Here is a 22,854-nt window from a genome sequence, read left to right as displayed (position 1 = left end):
TTCTATTCCATGTTTTTCACAAGAGTCTATTAAAGGGATAGTTACTCATCCTCATGTTGTCCCAAACGTCTATGACTTTTCTTCTGTGGAACGCAAAAAAAAAACATGTTTTGGTCCCTAGTGATGTCTATCGTATAGACAAAAATGGCAATTATCATGCGTGTGATGACATGAGGTTAGTAAATGATGACAGAACTGTAAACTAGACAATTTTAAACATTAGAAAAAATAAATTAAATTAATAATTAAACTCTGAAAATGAAAATAAACATTGAAAGTGCATGTCTTTAAACCATGAGGTCATAGCTAATGGAAAAAAACAACTCTCCACTGATATCACTATTATGTCATTTATTTGGCCTCTTTCTAGTCCTCATCTTTCATTGACTTTGAAGTGACTACTCTTCTGCATCGTTGGATACGAATGAATCGATATTTCTGAGGGACAGATCTGGTCTTTTACATGTTGTTGGGGTAACTATAAGGTCCGAGTCCTTCAAAGTGTTGTAGTCCTTGAGACTCGTTCTATTGCCGTGTTTTAGTATTGCATGGCGTTGCCTGTGATGCAAAAAATTGGAGAACATCCCATTTATTACTGCTTAATCAGAACGCTTAGTGTTTTTTTTTTTTTTTGGTTTTCATGAAATGATATACTAACCTTCTGCCAGGATCAGACAGAGACCAGGAGTTGTTTGTTCCATCTTCGATATCTTTATCGTTGAGGATTGATGGAGGGTCAGTCTCCTCGATGAGGACATCCAACTGCAATTAAGAGCACATTAGGAGTGTTTTAGAAGCCAGATTTTCATCTCGGTAACACCACCTGAGCCATTATTGGGGAAAACTGAGTACACAAAGCTTCATCCAAATACCTTACCTCACTGTTTACGTTTTCAGTTTTTTCAGAGTCCGAGACATCTGACACATTGATTTCTGTATCCAGTATGGGATGAGACGGCATACTTAAGGGATCTATGAGAATCTCGTAGGGAACAGCAGGGTGCTTCCAGGAAGATGGTGTGCTGATGCTCCAACTTTCTTCTTGTCCAAATGTACCTGAGGAATTTAGTGTAGTTTAGATGGTCACTCATTTCAATTCTTGAATCACTCTGATGACTTGTGAAGAAACACGTACAGCTTATGTCTTGTGAAGCTACATCAAAATTTAAAAACTGTAGACTTTATCATATTCGTTGCAGCACCAATTGCAATAAACACAGAATTTCGTATGGTACGCACCGGTGAAAGAACGCACATACCACAACCGTCAATTCAAAAACAAACATCATTCGGTTGATGAGGACATACTCTATTAAAGCCAATAGTTTTCAAATTAAATATTTCAAAAAGCGCATATTGGTGTGATGCTCATACATTTGGCCATATAGTTTATGTAAAAAGACAAATATCTATGCAAGTTATCAGATGTACCTATAAATTCCCCATGGATACTCCACAGCCGAACTGAGCAGTCCAATGAGGAGGTGAGCAAAAACTGGTCCTTGTCAAATATCTTCAAGCTTGAGGTGAATAAATTATGTAAATTAGGTTAATGAGATATCTTTTGTTTAAATAGCAAATATCAAGCAAAAATTAAAAGAAAATATTAGTATAAATGTTATGTTCTTGTGGTGTTTTGTTTGTTTTTTCACTTATTAAACCAACCTAGTGATGCTGCTGATATGCGCACGCCAGAAGTTCACCTCTAGAAATGAATAAAACCACATCAGGGCTCATTATAAACATTAAAAATCATACTTCGAGTCATGCAGATAAAATGTGACCCTGGCCGACAAAACCAGTCTTAAGTGTCAATTTTCCGAAATAATCTGAATAATCTTAAAATCTGAAAGCTGAATAAATAAGCTTTCCATTGATGTATGGTTTGTTAGGATTGGACAATATTTGGTCGAGATACAACTATTTGAAAATCTGGAATCTGAGGGTGCAAAAAAATCTAAATATTGAGAAAATCGCCTTTAAAGTTGTCCAAATGAAGTTCTTAGCAATGCATATTACTAATCAAAAATTAAGTTTTGATACATTTACGGTAAGAAATTTACAAAATATCTTGATGGAACATGATCTTTACTTAATATCCTAATGATTTTTGGCATAAAAGAAAAATCAATCATTTTGACCCATACAATGTATTTTTGGCTATTGCTACAAATATACCCCAGCGACTTAAAACTGGTTTTGTGGTCCAGGGTCACAAATGAGGACTGGTCTTACTTTCAGGAGGGTTTTGTTCGGGTCCCAGGGCATATTGCTTGACATTGTAAACATAGATAAAGCCGACATGATCGGCTGTAAAAAGCATGCTGTCATCCCGCGTTAAAGCCAGTTTCAGAATCTGCTGCTGAAGTTGAGACTTGAAAAGAAGACAGCTTTAACTAGAACCTTTGCCTCATTCTGTTGACACTGAATTTCTAATCAAACTTGAGGAAAGATAAAAATATATGATACTTACAGCCTGAAAAGATGTGATGAACTTCCCGCCGTTCAGAACACTCCAGAAATTAACATTACCTTTGATAGAGATTAAATATGTTTAGTGAAATCAGAAGATCTACATATATGAACCGATTTTCTTCTTTCTGTGATTTTATTCATCACAATGACCAGTTTACCTTGAGACCCTGAGGATACAAGCCAAGCAGAAGAGGACAATTCAGGAACAAACGCCCGTGTCTTTAGGAAAACGAGGCTCAGCACACCTGTGTTTGGAACTATAATATGCAGTTAAAACATAAACAACACATAAGGTCCTCTTGCATATTGCAACACCTTCTCATTCTTAAAAGGTATAGTTCACCCAAAAATGAACGTTTACAGAAAACTGACTCACCCTCAGGCTTTCCAAGATGTAGATGACTTTGTTTCTTCATCAGAACAGATTTGGAGTAATTTAGGATTGCATCACTTTCTCTCCTGTGGGTCCTCTGCAGTGAATGGGTGCCGTCAAAATCAGAGTATCAAACAGCTGATAAAAGCATCACAATAATCCACATGTACTTGACATGACTCCAGTCCACCAATTAGCATCTTTTGAAGTGAACAGCTGCATGTTAGTAATAAACAAATCCATATTTGTTTATTATAATATTTATTCCATATTAAACCATAACCCAAAACACTTCTTCTAGTGAAAAAGTCCATCTCCTGTAGAATGAACTGTTTTGGACTGTTTTCACTTTTAAATGGTGTTTGATCTGTGTATTTCTCTCCTGATTCAGACAAGACTATTTTTTTTTTTTACTGAAGAAAGCAATATTATGGCTCGACTCATATTTTAGCTAGAAGCAACGGTTTGAAGTTAAAAATATCTTGATAAATTTGTTTATTACAAACACGCAGCTTTTCAATTCACAAGATGTTAACTGAAGTTGTGTGGATTACTTGTGAATTATTGTGATGATTTTATCAGCTGTTTGGACCCTCATTTTGACGGCACCCATTCACTGCAGAGGACCCACTGTACAAGCGATGCAATATTAAATGTCTCCAAATCTGTTCCAATGAAGAAACCAACTCTACATTTTGGATGGACTGAGGGTGAGTGCATGTACATTTTTGAGTTAACCGGTTCTTTAAATGGATATTTCACCTCAAAAGTCCATTGTGTCTGTATGACTTGTGCACTATATTTCAAGTTTTCATACGATTGGGAATCAGCAGAATTGTAATCATTATTCACTGAAAATTCACAGAAATATTGGCATACTATGAGTACCGCTGCTCTGTTGAGACGGAGGGGTCTGGAAGCGACACTGTATGCGTCCAGACACCACATTCCATACAATGATCTCTCCATCGTAGCTGCCAGTGGCCAGGAGATGAGGTGTGCAGTGAGCAATGCACAGGATATCTTCTTTGTGCCCATTCCTCTGTGTGTCAAACATTTAACACATTACCCAAAGTGCCACTTGCGTATTTAAAATGATTTAAACTACATGCATGTACACATGAATGAACTGCATCTTGTGGAAGATCCTAATACCACATCATCCTGCCAGGAAGGTTTTGGTCTCTGATTGAACTGAGTTTCCTCTTTGGAGTCCTGTCCAAAGCACCAAAAAATAAACAGCATGTGTTTAGTTTTAAAAGTAATCAGTTCTGTACTATTCTGTTCACAGTCTCTTGAATTCAATCAAATAGCCTAACTTGCGTTACATTTTGTGCATATTGTGACTTAATCTGGTCAAGAATGGTCCTTTCAGATATGTAAGGGACATCTGACCAACATGTTAAAGTACTAATCACACATTGCTTGATTTGATCTGTTTTAACTGTGTCCCTGAGAAAGTAAATAAAGGGTCTATTATTGTATAAGACATGTCAGTAAATGAAACTTTTAATTATTTGAATGTATTTTGTTGGCTATGGAACTGATATAATTTTTCATTTGCAGAAGTTTGCATCTATTCACAAGTAGAGTAAGTCTTAAATTTTATAGAGCTACAGTGAGAAAAGCGGGATCTGTTTTATATTTCATATTAAATATCTGAACACTGAAACAAAATGAATAAATCAAGGTACCCTGAACGCTTAATACAGAATTGACAAGAGATGGAGGGGAAATTTTGAATAAAAATGAAATACGTATTCTCCAGTGGTCTCATAATCATGCATTTAGGGTATCTTTTCCCACAAAGCTTAGATTCGCTTTTCTGAAGAGAGCAAAAGCTCTTGTAAAAGATGGAATAATGGACTGTCAGAAGGGAATGGAGGAATAAACCACACCAAACAGCACTTTTGAGGAGGGTGGAACGCTGAAGTAAATGAAATATGGAAATGGAGTGAACAGCAATAAAGGCGAGAGTACCAGGGGGAAGAAACAGGTCATGGCAGTCAACCATTTTATGAGAGCCATCTGGGGAATTACGCTGATATAAAATAAGGCCGCGAGGGAAGCAGGCTGGTCACTTTATACTCACCAAGTAAATGTCAATCCTGCGGCCCCAACCGACAGAAATCACAAATCTGCCAAAACAAATAAAAGAGCGAATCAGGCAAAAAATCAGGGGCATAATATCCATGAAGATTATGAGGCTGGCAGTCAGCAGAGACTCACGCGTTCCTGTGCAGTGTCAGATAGGAGCAGTCACAAATCTCAGCACATCTTCCATCTGGGGAAAACATAATGTAAGGCTCTTTGCTTCACAACAGCTTTATAGGTTATTTGTGAGATAATATCTTCAATACTCTGAATAATCAGTCATACTCAAGAACAAAGAAAATCAATCAAATGCACATTAAGATCTAGGTGGCATTATTGACCTCTGCTGAGTATCTTCACACACTGGCCATTGTTGAAGTTCCACATCTTAAGGCAGCCGTCTCTTCCACCGGTCACTAGCCTGCAGGTGAAAATAAGGTGAAAAAAAAAGAATGCAAAATAATACAACAACAAAAAAAAAATTCATATTTTGCAGTCATATAAATTATTTAGCTGTAACAACCTCCTTCCGCTAGGGTCAAATGCCATGCAGGTAATTGCAGATTCTCCGTGAGCACATCCATACTCAAACACTTGAGCTCCAGTTTCCACATCCCAGACTTTGACAACCTGAATTCAAGTAAATACATTAAAGCACTACTTTTAGGCAAGAGGGACTGTTGCTTTCCTAATCTATGGAAGACCAAACTTGCATAAATTAAAAATAAATAAATGTAATTATAGGAAAATAAAATGATAAATAATACAAATACAATTCATTTTCATTCAATGTAGTCCTAAATTAATTTTTGTATTATTTTGTTCCTTTATTAATTATTTTCTGTATTTATTTTTAACTTTATCTTTATTCTTTTTACCTTTATTTTGTATTATTTCATCATTTTTATTTGTATATTTATTTATTTTTATTTAATTTTTGCAGGTTTGGTCCTCCATACCTAACAGTTCGGCTTGTTTTTAAATAGTTGTCAATATAAATGTACATTTACAATTTATTATTATTATTTATCTTCCAAACCAAAACTACTTACAATAACATCTTAAAATATCCTGATTCAGTTTGCTAACTTCTAAGTCGAACAAATCCGTACCCATAAATCGTGTTCCTCACACAAAGCAATCAAATGGCTTTATAAGAAATGGAATACATCACAGAAGTAACATGAACTACTTGCAAGGTTTGTTGTTGTTTGTTGTTAGGTTTACATAATTACAAAAGATTTCTATATCAAATAAATGCTGTTCAGGAGAGAAAACATTAAACCCCAAACTTTTTACTAATTGTTCAATCACCTTGAAACACATTGTGTCAGTTTTAGAAGATCAACCTATGAATATGAAAAACAGTGCATCTGCTTCCTCGGTGTTTTTCTCAAAACCACTCACCGAGCCCTCAGAGCAGCTCACCACCTGCCTAAACTCCTCACTGTATCCGCAGCACAACACTGGCTCTTTATGGGACACAATCTGATTGCCTTTAGGCTGTGGTCTACAACAGATGGAATATGGAAGGAGAAAGGACGCAAAACGCATGACAACTGATGCTGAATGACGTGATGATAATTCTAACTAAATTACAGCCAAATGATACCTAAAACAGGCTTTGAGACAGTCTTTATATAACATACTTTGTCTGAAGGGATAGTAAGGCGAGGGAATCTGAGGCAATGTAAAGCCCCTTCACAGCTGAAGAGTAGAGGCATGCAGATAATTCTCCCTGGATCTGACTTGCTTTTGGATGTGCAGTAAACAGACATGTCTGATCCTTAATATGCCATATCTAAAAGAAAAATAATAGTATCATCATACAAAAATAATACATTTTCATATTTATGTTACACTGCTCTGTTTCTCTGATTAAAGAGATATTTCACAGAAAATGGAAACTCTGTCATCATTTACTCACTTTAATGTTGCTCCAAACCGGTGTGACTCTCTTTCTAACGTCGAACATAAAAGGAGAATTTTAAACAACATCCTGCCCACTGTTTGCACAATAATGAAAGTAAATGAGGACTGGGGCTGTCAAGCTGTGAAAAGGATTCAAAAGCATCATAGAACTACCATAAAAGTGGTCCATATGACTTATATTGCATGTCATATTGCAAGTCTTCTAAATAGCTTTGCATGATGAAAAGACCTGGGGTGCGCTTACCAAAATCATCAATAGCTAACTACAGTGGTTAGTTCCATTGAACTCTATTGGTAACGACGGAACTTGAAACCATAGTTGCTTTTGGGAAAAGCACCCCAGATCAGTCTGATTCATAAACTGATAAACAACCGCCATAAAATAAGTGTTGTTTAGTAAACTGGATCAACTGATTCATAAAGAAAATAAAAATATAAAAAAAATTCACAAATCTTTATTCTTTTTTCACGATTCTTTATTGGCTTCTATGTTTCCACGAAGAACCATTAAAATGTTTTAAATACTTTCCATTCCACAAACATTTCTTTATAGTGGAAAAAAAATTTTTCTTTTAAATTATATAATATGGTTTACCAAAAGGTTATTTGGAAACATAAAAAACCCTTAGAGGCCTTTATTTTTTAGGGATATGTTTAGATTTAATACAGTGCATACAGTGCTTGAATCATACGGGTCATTTTTGTGGTGTTTTTGTGATTTTAGAGCTTGACAGCCAATATCCTTATTCACCTTCATTATACTGACAAGAGTGATACAAATAAGCTTTGAAATTCCCCTTTTGTGTTCAGGATATACAAACCCGATTCCAAAAAGTTGGGACACTGTACAAATTGTGAATAAAAAAGGAATGCAATAATTTACAAATCTCATAAACTTATATTTTATTCACAATAGAATATAGATAACATATCAAATGTTGAAAGTGAGACATTTTGAAATGTCATGCCAAATATTGGCTCATTTTGGATTTCATGAGAGCTACACATTCCAAAAAAGTTGGGACAGGTAGCAATAAGAGGCCGGAAAAGTTAAATGTACATATAAGGAACAGCTGGAGGACCAATTTGCAACTTATTAGGTCAATTGGCAACATGATTGGGTATAAAAAGAGCCTCTCAGAGTGGCAGTGTCTCTCAGAAGTCAAGATGGGAAGAGGATCACCAATTCCCCCAATGCTGCGGCGAAAAATAGTGGAGCAATATCAGAAAGGAGTTTCTCAGAGAAAAATTGCAAAGAGTTTGAAGTTATCATCATCTACAGTGCATAATATCATCCAAAGATTCAGAGAATCTGGAACAATCTCTGTGCGTAAGGGTCAAGGCCGGAAAACCATACTGGATGCCCGTGATCTTCGGGCCCTTAGACGGCACTGCATCACATACAGGAATGCTATTGTAATGGAAATCACAACATGGGCTCAGGAATACTTCCAGAAAACATTGTCGGTGAACACAATCCACCGTGCCATTCGCCGTTGCCAGCTAAAACTCTATAGGTCAAAAAGAAGCATTATCTAAACATGATCCAGAAGCGCAGGCATTTTCTCTGGGCCAAGGCTCATTTAAAATGGACTGTGGCAAAGTGGAAAACTGTTCTGTGGTCAGACGAATCAAAATTTGAAGTTCTTTTTGGAAAACTGGGATGCCATGTCATCAGGACTAAAGAGGACAAGGACAACCCAAGTTGTTATCAGCGCTCAGTTCAGAAGCCTGCATCTCTGATGGTATGGGGTTGCATGAGTGCGTGTGGCATGGGCAGCTTACACATCTGGAAAGGCACCATCAATGCTGAAAGGTATATCCAAGTTCTAGAACAACATATGCTCCCATCCAGACGTCGTCTCTTTCAGGGAAGACCTTGCATTTTCCAACATGACAATGCCAGACCACATACTGCATCAATTACAACATCATGGCTGCGCAGAAGGATCCGGGTACTGAAACGGCCAGCCTGCAGTCCAGATCTTTCACCCATAGAAAACATTTGGCGCATCATAAAGAGGAAGATGCGACAAAGAAGACCTAAGACAGTTGAGCATCTAGAAGCCTGTATTAGACAAGAATGGGACAACATTCCTATTCCTAAACTTGAGCAACTTGTCTCCTCAGTCCCCAGACATTTGCAGACTCTTATAAAAAGAGGGGATGCCACACAGTGGTAAACATGGCCTTGTCCCAACTTTTTTGAGATGTGTTGATGCCATGAAATTTAAAATCAACTTATTTTTCCCTTAAAATGATACATTTTCTCAGTTTAAACATTTGATATGTCATCTATGTTGTATTCTGAATAAAATATTGAAATTTGAAACTTCCACATCATTGCATTCTGTTTTTATTCACAATTATGTCCCAACTTTTTTGGAATCGGGTTTGTAGATAAAAGAATGTCATGCGGGTTTAGAACAACATGAGGGTGAGTAAATGAACAGACAAGTTAATAGATAATTAGTGGTGCTACATTGCATTTGGTTTTTCTGATTATGAACATCCAGAAAAACGCTGCAGCTCAGTTTAATGCCTGGGTTTTTGATCAAGAAATGTTCAAAAATCCAGATTTGACTTGAGTAATGAATTAATTTCTCACCTTAGCGGTGTTGTCTGTGGAGACTGAGAAAATGTGCCCATCTTCTGAGGCGATACAGAGGTAGGAAACAGGGGCTGCGTGACCTTTCAAAATCCCGGTTGGTTTTCTGCCATTTCAAAATGTAAAATAACTAGTCTGGCATAGAACATCAGATTTTATCATCTGTGTGTATTTCATATCCTCTCAAAAAACAGAAAAGCAGTTGTCCATAAGAATAAAATTGGTTTAAAAAGATATTTAACCTTTGTACTGCATAATTTGGTGTGCCCCGGTCAAAAAATATTCTATATTTATTTTATATTATCACCAAGTCTTAAATTCAATCTTTTGTCACCTTGTTTTCAACTTGCAATTCTGGTAATGGTCACTCACAAACTGAGGTGAATAACAGTGTTGCCAAAGTCTGCGTTTTTTCCGCGGAATTGGGTTACTTCCCCCCCCGCGGAACATTTCCCCCTGGAACGTGATTGGGCTATAGTTTTGGCCGTTGGGCTAGTTTTGAGTAATAATTGAGCTGGTTTTGTTATGCAGACCTGGCAACCCTGACGCATAAGCTTAGATCATTGAGGCCTATGATCAATCATGTTCCAAAAAGAAATACAAAAAATGTGCTAATTGAAAGAAAACAAGTTGACAAAAAGATTTATTCCAAGATTTTTGATTAAAGACCATAATGAGAGACTTACAAGCAATTTTTTTGGCTGATCATTTTTGACTGGGGACACAAGAAGTGTAAAAAGGTAGGGAAACAAAAAAGGGGGGACTTGTTATACCCTGTGTGAGCAAAGTCACTAAGTTTTGGTTCGTTAACATTAACATTAACTATTTGACCTCTCCAGGTCAAAATAACTGGAACACAACATGAGGGTTAAAAGAACCGGAATCAAAAAGATGCCAGTTTATGAAGAAGATATCATCAGGATAAAAGGCACACCTAGGGACGTATGGCATCCACATGCGCAACAGCTTGTCCATTCCACCTGTGACCAAAAGATTTCGATTCTTACAGAAGTCAAAGGTCGTGACTCCTTTAGGAACGGTGAAGATTGTTTGATTGCTGGTTGCCCTCTGTGTGACTTTTGTAGATTTTCCCTCTCCGCACGCTTCTATCTTCTCTCTCATCTGCTCTTGCATGTAGGTTGATGGATGAATGCTTCCTAATTAAAAACAGATTGTCAAACATCCATACACACATATCCATTCAAACAGATCACAGCTGACAGATTCTGAACCCTTTTCCCTTCTTTCTGAGTCACAGCATGTTATTCAAATGAGCTTCATTACACTGAGAGTTTTGACAGATCTCTCTTCTGGCATTAAACATGCAAGACATTGCTATTTTCTTCCTCCTGCCATGTTAAACAGACTTCACTCAGAAAGAAGTGAGAAAGCAAGGCACACTATTTTCTACACACCCTTGAGTGAATCTTAATGCCTAGGTCGCATTTCACCTTAAAATCAACAGTAAAAAACTTTTTTGCATGAATAAAATGAATCCTATTTTAGGATCATTAAGATTTTTTGCTCTGTGACATTTTTTTCATTTATCTAAACATATTTCGACCCCTTTTCTTATTATCGCAGTTTCTTATTATTTCTCATTATTTTTAATTATGATTCTCATTACCATAACACTATAATAATCAGGAAAAGAATGTGCTTCACTGTCATAATTTCACAATGTAAAAAAACTGAATAGTCCTTAAAAACAGGCTTAATTGTATTTTTTTTAAAAACATAATTTCTCATCTTTTTTAAGTTCGGGGTGACATATAACTCTACTAAATGAGAGAAAAGAAAATAATCACATTATCCCACTGTACTGCAAAAAGAAAAACAACAGAAGTCAATTTTAAATGTTACCTATAACAAGGGCAGAGTCTTCATGCATTGATGAGGATACAATAGCAGGTATGCTTTGAAAATATTTCACCTGAAATGATAATAAAATACTGCAAAATTTTAGACCCTTGTTTTTTCTTTTGCAGAAAAGAGATAATTATCAAAAATAATTCACAGAAAAATTCAAGTCAATGCACTAATGCATTTTGAGTGAAATATTTACAGTTAATTTCAATGTATGTTCATGTGCATTGTAAGAGAAGACATTAAAATACTACTACTACTACTAATATTATAATCATAATAAACATTTGACCTTTGACACCCAGTCTTGGTGGAATTTCCATCTGATAAATGTTATTTCTGGAGATTGAACTGCATGGTCAATGCTTATGTTTGGCACGTTGTCAACCTGCGGCAATCTTTTCCATAATCTAGGGTATAAATGCAGAAAAAAACCTTACAAACACAAATCAAAAAATACTACACAAACGACTGTCCAGGCCATCTCTAGGTCTGTCTATTTTTTCCTTATGTTGTAATTATAGAATAAACATGTAATTTATGGCCTGGTCTGTAAATAAGGTAAGCATCCATACACAGTAAGCAAGGTCATAAAATATTCTTAGCATGTCAGTTATCGTTCACATATCTATGTGCACAGCTCTCCAGAGAACAGTATCAGCTTGCTAATTAATTTATTCATTAAATTATGAAAATTAGGACATGTCTGCATGATTTGCTCTTGTAATTTTGTTTTATAAAACTGCACACGCAAAATGAGTATTATTAAAAAGTCTTGTTTACCTCAGTTTCTCCCTGACCGATTTCATTAGTAGGATGTTCACACAGCCCTAGAGTGCCAAAAGCTTTGTGAATAAACAAATACATTGTATTATATGAAATTCATGTGCTGGACTACATTCGTTTACTTACTTGAGTATCACCATATACAATGATACATTCATCTGGGCCAGTAGAGCTGACAAAACAAGAGTATATTTTTCAGTTACAAGAAAAGCAAACATAGAAGTATCATCAAAGAAAATCCTTTGTTCTTGTTCTTAAATATTTCATTACAAAAAAATAAAAAATGCATGAGCCAACATAACATACCCTTATTATTTCAAACCTGGTTTCTTATGTAATATGTTATATAACATCATGTTAAATTGTAAATGTGTAGCTAATTAAGTGTTTTTTTTTTGTTTTGTTTTAAATAATAACCAAATTCATATCTGATAACACTGAACAAAGATAAAACACTGCTCACCAGTAATCCAGGTTTAAAGGCACAGTTTCTAGTACACTCAACTGACAGCAAGGCTCCAAAGTGGAAAGCTCATAAAACTGAATCTCTCTGGATCTGTAAAGTGAGAAAAGAGATGCTGTTTAGACTGGCCGAAGCTGAGATCAGATGTGGCTGTTTTAAAATCAGAAAGTTTTTCCTAAAATCACTATAAAGTTACATAGTTGTACTTGTCTAGCAGAGCAGTCCCCGTGCTGCTCCAAGGGAATTGTCCCTGTAATAACTGTAAGCTGCTTTGCATAAAAGCATCAGCAAATTTACTTCAATACATTTAAACTAGCATGCCATTGGCAAAAACCTTCCTTAGAAAGTTATGTACACTGCAGTGCATAATAAAGGCTGTTATGTGAAAATAAATGTATTTAAGAGCAGTTTACCCTGTTCCAATTATCAGTTTATTATACTCTGGCATTGGCACAAAATCAGTAGCCCATTTTGGTTTTCGACCAATGGATCTGTCAGGCTGCATAGAGAAACAGAAAAATATTCAAATAAAATAGGGGATTCATATAATAAAAAAAAAAATGCAGAATCTCATTACATGTGAAGTAAACAAATAAAAAGGATCCAGACAGAATATTAAAGTAACCCACAAACACATTCTTCTTGTTCTTCAAATAAAGCCTAGGGGTCCAGAAACGAACAACCCCATCTTCTCTAAGAGTCACAACGGTGCCATTAGGAGGGAAGTGGATTCTCAGAACGGGCTCCCCGCGGTTTAGAGGCTTGACGATAGCTGGTAATATGAAGGCTGCCATCTTACTGCGACGCACAGTCTCTTCCTTCTCTTTGTTCTCCAGGTAGATGTATGTGCAGAACTCATGCTAAAAGAAAGTGACGAACACTTAAATAGACTTTAATAGAATTTGGTATGGAAGTGTGTTGAGAATTTTAAATGAGTCTCATTCACTACCATGCAATCGCACATATTTGTGACTAAAATCAATAGAATAATATAATATTTTAATATTAATATTATAAAAATATAATACTGGTACGTATTCATTACAAGTTACATGTTTGGAAAATAGAAATCACCTGAAGTGTGAACTTAACTTCAGTCATGATTACTATTTGATAATGTTGGTAAGCGGTTTTTATACAGAAACATGTCTTTATATAAGGTTAGTGAATGAGACCCATTTTGACAACTTGCCCAAAGGTTTTTCAAGTGCAAAAACTCAGCTGTGCATTTAACAAATCGTCTCTTCATCTATTAAACGAGAGCAAGTTTGAGATTTAAAGGGGAAACAGTGAATTATTCATACCCACTCGATTCTGCCATCGCCAGTGTAATCGATCTTCATGAATAGCTGCTGAATTTGAGAATCTTTCTGTGACATTTCGAAAAGTGTTAGGCCAAAGAAATGGGTGGGAAGACAGTGAGAGAGGAAAGATTGTACACTCATATGATAAAGATTTTAGGCCTTGGGCCTCCATTAATCCATTTACATCAGCAACAGTTTATAACTGAATATCTAAAGTACAGTATTTTTGCAGACAGAGAGAAAGATAATTCATCATAGAAAGGCAGTGGTTGCAATCATACTTACAACTGATTTCAATCCTGGGCATTTTTTCACAACAGACTGGAATTCTTCATAATCCAGCATATAGATGCCAGCCTTTGCAAACTCCTGCACAAGAGAACATACACTGTAAAAAGTGAAAGTTGACTTAACTTAAAAAAATTGAGGAAACCCGTTGCCTTAAAATTATTAAGTACATAATAATTAAAAAAAAAAAAAAAAAGTTCAGTGAACTTGACAATTCAATTAACTTATTATTTTTTTTATTATCATTTACTTAAAATTTTTAAGGGTTTCCTCAATTTTTTTAAGTTAAGTCAACTTATCACTTTTTACAGTGTAATTGAGAAAACCACTTTTTGTAAAGTTATTTAAGATTTCCAAATAATCAAAATATGTTGAATACTTACATCATAAGCCAGTTTAATGTGCTTTAGATCATGAATGGACACCATCTGCTCAATCTATATTGGACAGTAAAAATACATTAGGTCCCACTTTATATTAGGTGGCCTTAACTACTATGTACTTACATTTAAATTAATCATTTGGTACAATGCACTTATTGTGTACATACATGTTTTTACATTGTACTTATATTTTTTAAAATACCTAGATGTAATTACATCTGTAATTAATTTCTGTAACTACAGTTATAATTACACTGTTGACCCATCCCTTACACCTTAACCCACCCTTAAACTTACCCATACCACTTAACCTGTCCCTAACCTTACCCATATCCCACCTCAATAGCAGCAGAAGTGTTTTTCAATACAATATAACCACAATAAGTACATTGTACTTATTTTTTTATGTAAATACATAGTAGTTAAGGCCACCTAATATAAAGTGTGACCATACATTAAATCTCAAATCATCATACAACATGTGAGTTTGAAGGAACATGTATTAACTCTGTTTGAGAACTACAGAGAGGATAAACAGAGAAGAACATCATAGATGGTGGTTGATAATTCAACATAGTATAAATCGACAAGTGTTGTTTGACGTTTGTTGGATGATCAAATAGCACCTTCCAGCATGTCAAAAAATGAAACAGCTGCTGGTTTTCGACAGGCTGCTGTCACATGTTCTGCTCCTTACATTAATGAATTCACTTGAAATTGAAATGACTTTGTTGCGACATGATGCCCTTTAATTATGTTGTGGATCAAAAGCCAATTGCTTCATCAGACTGCTGTCTGCAAGAAATCAAAAAATTACAGTCAAACCATTCACCATGAATAAAGACATGATGATATGTGACTATAAAAGACACACACACACAAAGTATTTCTTCTTGAACTTCCAATGGATTTTTAATATGTAAAATTATATTACAATTACTATATTATATTAAATTATTCATTGCTGTGCAAATAACATAACTCAATTTCTCTATGTTCTTATGAAGAAACAAACTCATCTACATCTTGGATGGCCTGAGGATGACTAAATTTTCAGCTAATTTTATTTTTTGTGTGAACTATTTCTTTTTTTTTTTTAAACAGCTCCTTCAAAATTCATGTTTGAGACAGAAAAGTTTCTTCAAGTAGGCCTAACCACAGACCTCAATTTAATCACAAATTTAAATAGCCATTCTAAAAATCCATAGGACATTGCAGAGGGAACCCAAAATAAATTAGCCTTCCCAGTTGTCCTAGGAATTGATAATAAGTAATGCATTTGCCACAAAAACAATTAGGCTGACAGCATTAAACAGCAACATGAACATTTCATTTTACTAAAAACAGCTGAGCTACTGTCCACTACTGAAAGATGTAGTTAGCGGTGTCCCTTCTTGTAGTTACTTGCTCTTCTACAGTGATAAATACAGATTATAAATTTCATGCCTATTTCTGTGTGCAGTCAGATGGCAAATTACCTCCAGCACAAACAATTTTGGGCTTGATAAGGAACAAGTAATCGATTTGCTTACTGGGGTGCAAGTTCAAGCACTCTGTTGAAATAAATGATGCATCTCTACTGTGTCATTTCATCCAATTGGTAGTCATGACAGATTACTCTGCGATGGCTGCCCATCCAAAGGTCATCCAGCTAATGAATTAATGGATTCTGTACTAGATTCAAAATGTCATTTCAGGCAAAGGTTCATGATTTGGTTTTGGCATATTTAATGAATGTTTGATATAGGAAGAGTAATCCATTATACTCCACTGACGCCCTGAGGTCAGGAGATTAAAAGGAGTCTGACAAAAATGGCAGTTGTAATATGGTTACATCCACATCAAAACCTGAGACATAAAAAATTGCTTTTTGAAGAATAAACAGCTTGTCTACAAAACATATGATATGGATAAGAGCAGATATTAAAAGATACATGTACACCTTGTAACATACCTAAAGTTGATGCACTATGGTCTGTTTACGGGTCAGTTAGAACAACAAGTTTAAAAAATGCTAAACAACAAGATTAGAATTATAGGAGGGGCGGAGTCTGTTGAGGAGGGGGCGTGGTTAAATATATGAGTTAATATATGAAATATTAAAACATATTAAAGCATTATATTAGACTCTAATTTCAAATGCAGTATCATGGATTTAAGGAGTACCTCAGTCCAACTGCCCAACCTCCTCATATATCATTATAACGTTTAATTTGCATACCTTGGCCTGTGAAAGATGATGCTGGGGCAAGTTGCCATTCAATCTAGGTGGAATATAATTGTTGGGAAATGCAGCCAAGCAGCAGATGCTGCACAAGCATGACCCTTTGACTTTTACCTTGAGCTCATAGAGGGTACCGGCAGGATCTGCTCTGTAGCGTTGTCGCATGCTGAGTTTAGCAACATCTCCCAGGGTAAGAGAGTGCCGTTTGGGTTCTTGCCTCAAAAACTCTCTCCAGCCAATCGGGAAGCTGTTGGCTCCTATCCTCTCTTGAGTCTAAATAACTGAAGACAGACCCGCTAGAATGAAGCACCCTGTCTGTCTGCTGTCTGTACCCTGCGCCCCGCTTCTGTCCAGCAGCTCCATGCACTGGTCCAAACTCTGTTGAAATGCTGCATAAGAGTGTTGCATTGAATATTGTATTTTTATTTTATTTTATTATATATATACTGTATATATATATATATATACACACACACACACACACACACACTTTTTATTACTTTATTTTTTAAAAATGATACATACAGACAAAACCACATTGAGCATTTAAATATTTATTTGCAGAATATTACGTATTAAGTTATATGAATTATTAGGCCATGAGTAATAACAAATCAAATATTTATAAAATTATTTAACTTTTTTGTGTTTATGCAGGGGTTATGAGAGGTACAGTTTGATATTATGAAATTAAATAATACATCTGTTCTATTATGACAAAAAAAAGATAAAATATCTTGGATATCATATATGCACGGGTATATCAATAGCCAACAATACATATGGGACAAAATTATCGATTTTTCTTTCATGCCAAAAATCATTAGGATATTAAGTAAAAATCGCGTTCGATATTTTGTAAATTTCCTACCGTAAATACATCAAAACTTAATTTTTGATTAGTAATATGCATTGCTAAGACATCCTCAGATTACAGATTTTCAAATAGTTGTATCTCAGCCAAATATTCTCCTATCCTAACAAACCAGCCATCAATGGAAAGCTTATTTATTCTTATTTATTCAGATGATATATAAATATCAATTTCAAAAAATTGAACCTTACGACTGGTTTTGTGGTCCAGGGTCACATATGGTGTTGTATGCCATGCTATTCTGAATAAACAAAGGCATGTAGTAAGTTTACTCTCACAAGGAGAACTTTACACCTCTTAAATTTCATTTTGCAAAGTGAAAGCCAAGGGTGAGTTAAGCCAAATCAAATTAGAGTCAAGCAAAATCTTCATATTTGTCTGTCAAAACAAAAATGAATTAATCCTCAAGGACAAAAACTGGTGCAGTGTTCCAGCATGGCACCAGTGTTAACCATCTTCCTAATTCCCTGGCAACAGTAAACACTATGAACAACAGGAGGAGTGATACTCAAGGTCAGAAGCTGGAAAATGGCTGAATACCAATGTGGTACGAAACATAGTACTGAGATGAAAGTCATGAAGCAGAACAAATTAGTCTCTGTATCAGGAGCTGTTTCAAAGTAGCACTGAGCAAATTAAACGCTTAATTGTGGGAACAGGAAGTCTTGTCAAGATATAGATCAATAAAAAAAGAATTAAGCAGAATACCTGGGCTTGTTATGGGTCTCAAGTTGGGCTCCAGCAGATGAGGCCCGAATTTTCCTGCCTAGCGGCATATCAGGAGAGATCTGAGAGAGTCTCTCGTCTTCTCGGCTTGGCTTTCGTTCTCCTTAGAGGCTGCTTTCTTGTTTTGCTGCACGAGCTATGGCTGCGTGCAGATCTCCCTGAGCTTAGAGACACAGCACACCTGAGTCTCAGGTTACCTGATACACAAAACAGAGTCGTGTGGCTACATATATAATGGTGCCGAGAGCCACATCTAATACCAAATTTGATCATGTTAAAAAAATATATTTTCTTCTAAACTCTTCAAGTCTTAGTTTTTCAGTAAATTTAGACTTAATCAGTGAGATATCTGTGCTACTTACTTTGAAGGAAAACTTAAAATATCTATTCTTAGAACCAATAAACCCTTAAGAGATTTATTATTCCCAAGAGACAAATAATGAACAATTTTATGTATCTGTTTTTGCCAAATGAGGCTTGAACAAATCCCAGAAAAATGAACTGCATATAGTAAAAAATGATTTATGCCTATTATCAGTTTACTTTCAGTGTTTTATTAAGCACACCATTCGAAGACGCATAAAGGCCGTTTCATAAAAGTAGCAATGTACGTTCTTTTGGAAGAAAATCAGAAGCCTAAAAAATGCACACATATTCAAATAGCTTTTTATGCTTCAAAATGGCATCTTTATAAAGGTCCAGGCCAAGCTGACATCCTTTCCAGTGTGGAAGGGGTTTGCACCAATAAACCATTCTTCTTCTTCACCTTATATCCATCGGCAGAGTGGCTGGTTATGTGCAATGCTTTCACATCCTTCTTTTCTGGTAAAAGTTCAAATAAAAAAATTCATGTATAACACAACAAAATGCTACACTTTAGGAATTATATTTATGTCAGTTTGTTTCTCAAGCAAGATCATAGTAGGATACTCTAACGAAATTTCACAACTCTTGCTATTACTAATCTAATTTGTTTTAGATTTAAATCTTAAAATAAGGAATAAAAAAATGTATATAAAATGTAATTTTATGCATTTAAACCTTAAAGTATTTTAACATTTTAGTCGGAACACACAAAATCACTCTTTCTCTCTTTTATCAGCCGGTTTCTTACAAAAAAGTCTGAGGTGGGCTTGTTTTTAGCATTGAGGAGACATCTGTATGTTTACCTCCAAAATGTTTATTGTAGGTGGTCTCCAGTTTGCTGTTTTCCAGGTTATTGATGTGACTGTGAATCACTGTAGGAACTACATAAAAGGAAAGTGTGTTATTCTTATCTCATCTGTGTGCCATATACTTGTATATTAGTGTTTTGTTAGCAATAAGTGAATCATTATCAAGTGTTCCTTTGTAATTGTTACCAAATTTAAGTATTTTAAGGATTATTGTGATGTTTTTATCAGCTCTTTGGACTCTCAGCACCGCAGAGGATCCATTGGTGAGCAAGTGATGTAATGCTGAATTTCTCCAAAATTGTTCTATTGAAGAATCAAACTCATCTACATCTTGGATGAGTGAATTTTAAGCGAACTTTCACTTTTGGGTGAACTATTTCTTTAAATCTGATCATTGTGTGTATAGTCTACTCCTTTGTGTTTACATTGTGTCTAGGCTACTGCAAGGGTTGGTTGTCGTATCAGTTTCAAACAAGGTAGTTTGGTCTTTCATCCCCAGTGCACACAAACAGAAATGTAACAGTATAGTGGAAGCTTACCAATACCCCTCGCTGCTACACCATGCAGCTTATTGCACCCATAGCGAGAGTTGTTCCCCAGAAGCTCAAGTTTCAGTTTGGGTGGGCAGTAGTTGTGTCTCATTTCAGTCTGGGTATAGTTGTGGACAGCATGGCTACGGTTAAAAGCTGTAAAGATCGCATGGTTTTTCATCATTCCTGTGATTTAGACAGAACATAAAAGTCATTATAATCTGACATACAATAATCCTTGGAAACACAAGCTCTTGATATCAAATAAGATTCAAATGGCTTTGAAATGTATAAACAAATGTCTGTGCAATAATTCACCTTGAGGCAATCCAAGAAAGTCAGTCCTGTAGGTCGACCTGTACTGGGCACTCAGAGCCTTTTGGATTTCCTTCTCAGTCAAAGGGTGCTGAAGAGGGGATCTACCACTAAAACATTTCATTTGATCTGCAGAATGCCTCCATACAATGAATGCCTTTGTGTTAAAAGAAAGAATAAGTATGGTACATTATAACCATCTTTTACTCACCCATATGTTTTTCCAAGCCTGTATGACTTATTTTTTCCCTAGTGCTATTGGTGTGATTTTTTTTTTAGCTTAACAGTCCCAGTACACACATTCACACAAGCGTTAGTACGAACAGACGCTTTCAAATTATACATAAAAAAGACAACAAACACAGCAAATTACAAAATGTGCTATTTACCTGGCTTGGGTGTGGATTGTTTCTTCGGTTTCCTGATGCTGTGGCAGACCTTATGCAAGCAGTCTTTGACACAGGCTTCCAGCAGAAATCTTCATTGTATGCAGTTGATCCCACCGGATCATCCAGTGTGTATGAATTTCTATAGATATTGCCAGATGTTTTTGGCCTTGTGTTTGAAACAAGTAAAAAGTTAGATGAATCCTACCTCTTGACATTTGCATCACATTTCTTAAAAACAAAATCTCACCTTAGAGTTGGAATAGATGAGATGGGTCTATAGATGAAATCTCTTTTATGAGAGGTCTCATATGGTTCCCATCTTCTGTTAACATCTAGATTAAAACGTACAGTGGAAAAAACAACAACAAAAACAATGAATTATTACTTAAGTAACACATTGAAAAAAATTTAAATCACAAAACTTTCTTCTAACCATAATTTGCCATGGTTGTCTTGACAGATTTCTACTGTTGTCCAAACGACAATAAAGTGTCCAGGATCTGCTTATCTGATGTTTCACGTGTTGTCTTCACAGGGAGCTCCGTCGTCTTACAGATCTGTGCGAAGAGGATCGGTCTGCTAGGAATCTTGCGCATTTACTTTGGACGCACCTGTTGTGATGTTCCTTAAATTCTTTGGAAAAGTTTTCACTTGTTGATCTGAATTGCTAATGCCTATCCGAGGTTATCTGTAGTCTATGCTGATGTTGTTATAGGAAACGCACAACAACGCGCGCGCGAGTGTTAACTGAGGCTCCGAGGGGGTCTTTTCAGGTTACGCTCGCAAAGCCAAAGACTCGCTGACAATGTTAAGCGGCCAAAATGTTCGTAAACGGCACACTGAAATCAAGGTTCCACGTATACAATGCATTTTTGAGCGAAATCGCCCTATATGCAATAAAAAAAAAATGTTTTTTTTTTAAATCGGATTATTTTAGTCCATGAGATCTTTATATTTTCTAACGTTTTTTTTCTTAGTTAAAAGTGCTAAAAGAGTCGTTAACGTTAAAGAAACAAAAAAAAAAAAAAATCAGCAAAATTCTTTTAAGATTTCTCTCCAACCTACAGGAGTTAGTTCGATTTTATTAGGGCGTAGCGCCACTCAGTGGAAAACATGGTGCATTTCAAGATTTCCATTTTATTAATTGTCAGCGCATCACAAAACATACTCAAGCAACAAATGCAAATGTTATATGTAATATAATTCGCATTGCCTAACAAGAAAAGAAAAGCACCAATTATAACGAATAATAATTTAAAAAAATTGTTCGATTTCTGTTTTAAAAACAATAAAAAGGGCTTTTGATATCTTCACTACGATAAATGTTGTCAGTGAGGAATAAAAGATTAATAATAGGCCTATTCATTCTTTTCTGTTTTGCTCTTTCAGGATTTTTCATTCATAAATTCACGTCATAAATTTCAGGTGATTTATGTTTTATGTTATACTAATTTGAAAAGAAAAAATATAATCAGTGGATTGATTCATTTATTTATATTGAGTTTGGCCATAGTTTGTTGAATGGCCAATTCGTGCATGGATCAAATTCAGCCTTTGCGCGATTTTAAAACAAAACCGGCAAACCTGTTTCCAAGTGTAGACTTTAACGTATTTAACTTTTTTTTTTTTTTTTTTTGGTGATGTACGAGTGACATGCGAATATGCAATTAAATGATAAATATTGACAGTTGGCCACTTGTGCTTTGTGTAAGAAAATGCTCTAACGGGGTCCTTTTGCTATGGTTGCAAGCGCATACTTTTTTTCCTCACTGAAATGCCATTGAAACATTCCTAATCTAATATGTAGAATGACATTAATGTACTTTGCAAAACTCACAAAAATTTGTTTTGATATTGGCTACTTTAAAGGGGTTGACGCCTTCATTCGCTGTCCAGGTGCAGTAGTAGTAAGTATACACGCAGTGCACACTACACAGTACACACTACACTCTTCTTTTTTCTTCCGACAGTTATCAACGCGCAGTTGTGCGGTGAAATCCTTTATTCAAAGCAAAATATTCGTCATACAATTTGAAACCTTTACTTAAA

At 35.5% G+C, this 22,854-nt stretch overlaps 2 protein-coding genes across 3 annotated transcripts; both read right to left on the bottom strand.

The window, feature by feature from the left end:
- Positions 1–120: 120 nt before the first annotated feature.
- Positions 121–19,193, bottom strand: wdr95 (WD40 repeat domain 95). Its single transcript, XM_058744594.1, is given in 32 exon segments — positions 121–558; positions 659–762; positions 878–1,056; positions 1,432–1,520; positions 1,666–1,705; positions 2,236–2,374; positions 2,474–2,532; positions 2,634–2,732; positions 3,737–3,890; positions 4,004–4,063; positions 4,941–4,986; positions 5,078–5,132; positions 5,284–5,363; positions 5,466–5,572; positions 6,350–6,452; positions 6,592–6,743; positions 9,483–9,588; positions 10,417–10,639; positions 11,346–11,415; positions 11,641–11,758; positions 12,132–12,178; positions 12,261–12,306; positions 12,598–12,690; positions 13,011–13,096; positions 13,227–13,457; positions 13,902–13,967; positions 14,187–14,270; positions 14,573–14,626; positions 16,911–17,022; positions 17,024–17,185; positions 18,379–18,559; positions 19,163–19,193. Coding segments are annotated over 31 exon segments (3,192 nt in total). The 5' UTR covers positions 18,447–18,559; positions 19,163–19,193; the 3' UTR covers positions 121–398.
- On the bottom strand, positions 18,619–21,686 carry LOC131520397 (testis-expressed protein 26-like). Of its 2 annotated transcripts, none has more exons than XM_058744601.1 (7): positions 21,239–21,686; positions 21,053–21,137; positions 20,806–20,971; positions 20,420–20,573; positions 20,111–20,257; positions 19,566–19,643; positions 18,619–19,218 (listed from the first exon to the last, which is right to left on the bottom strand). In XM_058744601.1, the coding sequence occupies exons 1-7, from the start codon at positions 21,249–21,251 to the stop codon at positions 19,085–19,087; spliced, it is 777 nt and encodes a 258-aa protein (XP_058600584.1). In that variant the 5' UTR covers positions 21,252–21,686; the 3' UTR covers positions 18,619–19,084. The 2 variants fall into 2 exon arrangements, with proteins under 2 accessions (XP_058600584.1, XP_058600583.1); XM_058744600.1 differs by having other exon boundaries at positions 18,627–19,218; positions 20,111–20,287.
- Positions 21,687–22,854: the final 1,168 nt, after the last annotated feature.

Source organism: Onychostoma macrolepis, chromosome 15 (assembly GCF_012432095.1).
Source record: "Onychostoma macrolepis isolate SWU-2019 chromosome 15, ASM1243209v1, whole genome shotgun sequence".
Lineage (NCBI taxonomy): Eukaryota > Metazoa > Chordata > Actinopteri > Cypriniformes > Cyprinidae > Onychostoma > Onychostoma macrolepis.
Note: the sequence above shows the minus strand (reverse complement) of the source record. Positions and strands in the feature narration are given on the sequence as shown.

What these genes read in the sequence shown, in the direction of transcription:
- LOC131520397 (XM_058744600.1), bottom strand. An exon ending in ACAATCCACACCCAAGCCAG is followed by an intron (nt 20,574 to 20,805) that starts GTAAATAGCACA and finishes TTTAACACAAAG; the next exon opens with GCATTCATTGTATGGAGGCA. An exon ending in CTTTCTTGGATTGCCTCAAG is followed by an intron (nt 20,288 to 20,419) that starts GTGAATTATTGC and finishes TCTAAATCACAG; the next exon opens with GAATGATGAAAAACCATGCG.